General features: G+C 40.3%; 1 protein-coding gene across 1 annotated transcript; it reads right to left on the bottom strand.

The window, feature by feature from the left end:
• Window positions 1-1,101: 1,101 nt before the first annotated feature.
• Window positions 1,102-3,150, bottom strand: LOC140245932 (uncharacterized). Its single transcript, XM_072325400.1, has one exon. It carries the CDS (start codon window positions 3,148-3,150, stop codon window positions 1,102-1,104), a length of 2,049 nt encoding a protein of 682 aa, XP_072181501.1.
• Window positions 3,151-4,407: the final 1,257 nt, after the last annotated feature.

A 4,407-nucleotide genomic window follows, 5' to 3' on the forward strand; every position in this document is an offset into this window, starting at 1 on the left:
TAATTATAATCCGAAAATGCAAGAATATGGCCAGGTACATTAACAACTGCGACGTTCAACAAAAAATTCACAGTAGAGAGGACAAAAAAAAAAATCCAATCTACATCAATGTCAACTTGACGCTTGCCTGGATAAAATATCGCAACAACAATTGACTACATCTTGCTACTCCTTTTCACTGTAATAACATTGTTTGTTTAGAAAGTTGAATATATATTAAAGCCGTGTTAGTTCCATACCCGATAATTTACAGATTGAAACCTAAACAAAGATACATTTCATCAAGTGTTAAAGTAAGAAGAGTAAAGTTCTTTGTTAATATGTCTGTGATTATGAAGGTCTGTAAGACCATTAATGTTGTTGAGTCATTCATTTCGAAACCTTTGCTTATGCGATATTTCACAATGGTGGGAAGACTGTCTGCAGCAGCAGTCCATAAGGGTGCGTCAATGGAAACGTCAAGTTCTTGTAAAATGATATAATGCCATCTCTTGAAGAAGTCTTGGCATTAGCACCGCTGCCAACGATGATTGTTAGGAACTCGAAATCTTTCTGGATTAGGATGTGTAAGGATGTATTAAAGACAACATTAACCTTTTGACACCGATTTCTGCTTTTTTCATTAAAAAAAATAAGAAACGACGATCGTTAAAGAAGACTAAGAAAATAGCTGTGTAAACTTTTTTTCAACACATTTATGCCACATCCCTGGTCTAAAAGTTGGAAAACAATAATTATGTTGGTGTCCTTTCATAGTTTCAGTGGATAAAAACAAAATGAACACTCTTTCATTAGCAGCATTTCGTCAACTCTTTGTTTAACCAGATCGTGTACATCGTCAGGATGACCATTAGGATATATTGTACAGCTAAGATTCTAGATGTCCTTTCGAACTAGCCATCTGTAACGCGATAGCATTTACATCTGCTCTCTTGTCAGCAGGGATTTTGAAAATTTCAAGATGTTCATGTGCACACGCAATAGGCAAGTAACGTGAATCGTTAATAAACACTGCATTGGCATCACTTTCACGTTAAATTACGCATGAAAAAGCGGGATTGGGGAGGAGGGGGAGGTGAAATTTGTTCCCCTCGGCAGTACTTACGTCAGCTGGTCAGCTCCTTTTCCCAGAAGATAACAGGCAAGTTCTTTATTTCCATTTTTACATGCGATTTGGAAAGATGTATCACCATTTTTTGTTGCAGAATTCATGTCTGCTCCCCTGTCCACTAGGATTTTAGCAATTGTGAGATGTCCATGTTCGCATGCAAAATACAACGAACTTTTGCCCTCGTTGGTTGCGGCATTCACGTCACCTCTATGGTGAAGCATGTGAGAAACAAGACTTTTGTATCCTTTCATAGATGCAATAATAAAGGCATTAAAACCCTTTTCATCTGCTTCATTTGGGTCAGCCCCTTGTTCAAGGAGATAGTTTGCAATTTCAATTTGTCCGCTCATACATGCTCTTTGTAAAGTTGTAACTCCATCTTTTGTTGCATAATTCATGTCTGCTCCCGTACTTACAAGAGTTTCAGCTTCATTGTCTACTAGGTGTGAAACTATATCTACGTACTGTTCCTGAGATGTAACAATGAGTGGATTGAAACCCTTTCCATTATCTTTATCTGCGTCTGCTCCATTTTCAACAAGATAACATTCTACTTCCTTATTTCTATTTTTACATGCGATTTGTAAAGGTGTGTCACCATTTTTCGTTGCAGAATTCACATCTGCTCCATTGTCTACAAGGATTTTGATAATTGTGAGATGTCCCTTGTCACATGCGATATGCAACGACGTTGTGCCGTTAATGGTTGTCACATTCACATCAGCTCCGTGGTCTACTAGGTATGAGACAATACTTTCGAATCCTTTCTTAGGTGCCCGGGTGAGGGCAGTGGAGTCCTTTTCATCAGCTTCCTGAATGTCAGCTCCTTGTTCAACGAGATAATGAGCAACTTGTAGATGTCCTTTTGCGCTAGCATAATATAGTGATGAAACGCCATCTTTCGCTTTCGCATTCACATCTGCTCTCCTGTCAGCAAGGATTTTGACAACCATTACATGTCCATTCAAACATGCAACATGCAAAGGTCTGTGATTGTCAATGGCTGCTGCATCCACATCAGCTCCGTGATTGATTAGGCATGAAACAACTGCTTCGTGCCCTTTTAGACATGCAAGAAATAGGGGGTTGAAACCTGTTTGATCTGCAGTATTCACGTCAGCACCTTTTTCAACAAGGTAATGTGCAACTTCTATATGTCCATTCTTACATGCGTTTTGCAATGGTGTAACACCAGTTTTCGTTACAGAATTCACGTCTGCTCCCATATCTACAAGGATGTTGGCAATTGCGTTATGTCCATTTTCGCATGCATTATGCAAGGAACTTTCCCCATCAATCGTTGTTAAATTCACGTCAGCTCTGTGGTCTACAAGATGAGAAACAAGACTTTGATGTCCTTTGACAGATGCAAGGATGAGAGGACTGAAACCTTGTTTATCGGCTGCATTTACTTGAGCTCCTTGTTCAAGAAGATAGTGTGATACTTCACATTGTCCGTTTTTACATGCGTTTTGTAAAGGCGTAACCCCAGCTTTCGTTGATGAGTTAACGTCTGCTCCCCTGACGACAAGGATTTTGGCAATTGTAAGATGTCCATTGTCACTTGCGACATGCAACGAACTTGTGCCGTCAATGGTTGCTGCATTAACATTAGCTCCATGGTCTATTAGTAGTGAAACAATGTTTTCGTATCCTTTCCCAGATGCACGGATGAGAGCAGTGGAACCTTTTTTATCAGCTGCCAGAACGTCAGCTCCTTTATCGACAAGATAGTCAGCGACGTTTGCATGTCCTTTCGCGCTAGCATAGTATAGCGGAGTAACACGGTCTTTGGCTTCAGTATTCACATCTGCCCCTACGTCAACAAGGATTTTCACAACTGCGAGATGTCCATTGACACATGCAACGTGCAGAGGTCTGTGATCGTCAGTACATACTGCATCAACATTAGCGCCATGATTTATAAGGTATGAAACAACGCCGTGGTGCCCTTTCAGACATGCAAGAAATAAAGGGTTGAAACCTGTTTTATCACCAGTATTTACGTCACCTCCTTTTTCAACAAGATAGCGTGCCATGTCTACATGTCCTTTCTCACATGCTCTTTGTAAAGGAGTGATACCATCTTTACTGGAAGAATTCACGTCTGCTCCCCTGTCTACGAGAATTTTACCAGTTGTAAGATGTCCATTTTCACAGGCTTTATCCAAGGAACTTTCACCGTCAAAGGTTTTTGCGTTCACATCAGCTCCATGGTTTAAAAGCTGAGAAACAAGAGTATGGAATCCTTTCAGAGATGCAAGGATAAGGGGATTGAAACCTTCTGCATCAGATGCATTTACGTCAGCTCCTTGTTCAAGAAGACATTGTGCAACTTCCAGATGTCCTTTCAAACTAGCAAAATATAATGGTGTAGAACGTTTATCCGTTGTATAATTTACATTTATTCCCCTGTCAACAAGGATTCTGGCTACATTGTGATGTCCACCTTTACATGCAAAATGTAAAGAACTATAACCCTCATGGTTTACTGCGTGTATATTAACTCCATTGTGTATTAGGAATGACACTATGTTTTCATGTCCGTCCTGAGATGCAACCATAAGGGGAGTGAAACCATTTTCATTAGCTGCATTTACAACAGCTCCTTGTTCAAGAAGATATTGTGCAACTTCTAGATGTCCATTTAAACTAGCAAGATGAAGCGGTGTAGAAGCTCTTTTCGCCCTAGCATGCACATCTGCTCCCCTGTCAACAAGGATTTTGGCAACTGTGAGATGTCCACTTTGGCAGGCAAAATGTAACGAACTAACATGGACATAATTTACTGCATGTACATCAGCTCCAAGGTCTATCAAGTGTGAAACAATATTTTCGTATCCTTCATGAGATGCAACGATGAGTGGACTGAAACCCTTTTCATCAGCTGCATTTACGTCAGCTCCTTTTTTAAGAAGATATTGTGCAACTTCCAGATGTCCTTTCAAACTAGCATCCATTAGCGGTGTAGAACCGTCTTTCGCTCTAGTATTCACATCTGTTCCCCTGTCAACAAGGAATTTGGCTACTGTGAGATGTCCCTCTTTGCATGCAAGATGCAACGAACTGTGACCGTCAGTGGTTACTGCATTGACACTAGCCCCGTGGTCTATCAGATCTTCGACAACTGAACGATGCCCATTTTTACATGCACTGTGTAACGAATTATCACCATTATTGGAAAGTACGTTAGCGTCAGCTCCATGATCTAAAAGATAGGAAACAATTCTTTTTTGCCCTGTTGTAGATGCAAGGATGAGGGGAGTTAAACCTTTGTTATCAGCAATATTAACATC

The sequence above is a fragment of the Diadema setosum genome, unplaced genomic scaffold, assembly GCF_964275005.1.
Source record: "Diadema setosum unplaced genomic scaffold, eeDiaSeto1 scaffold_67, whole genome shotgun sequence".
Lineage (NCBI taxonomy): Eukaryota > Metazoa > Echinodermata > Echinoidea > Diadematoida > Diadematidae > Diadema > Diadema setosum.

Coding starts and splice junctions, on each gene's coding strand:
- LOC140245932 (XM_072325400.1), bottom strand. CDS start 3,150: ATGGCACGCTATCTTGTTGAAAAAGGAGGTGACGTAAATACTGGTGAT.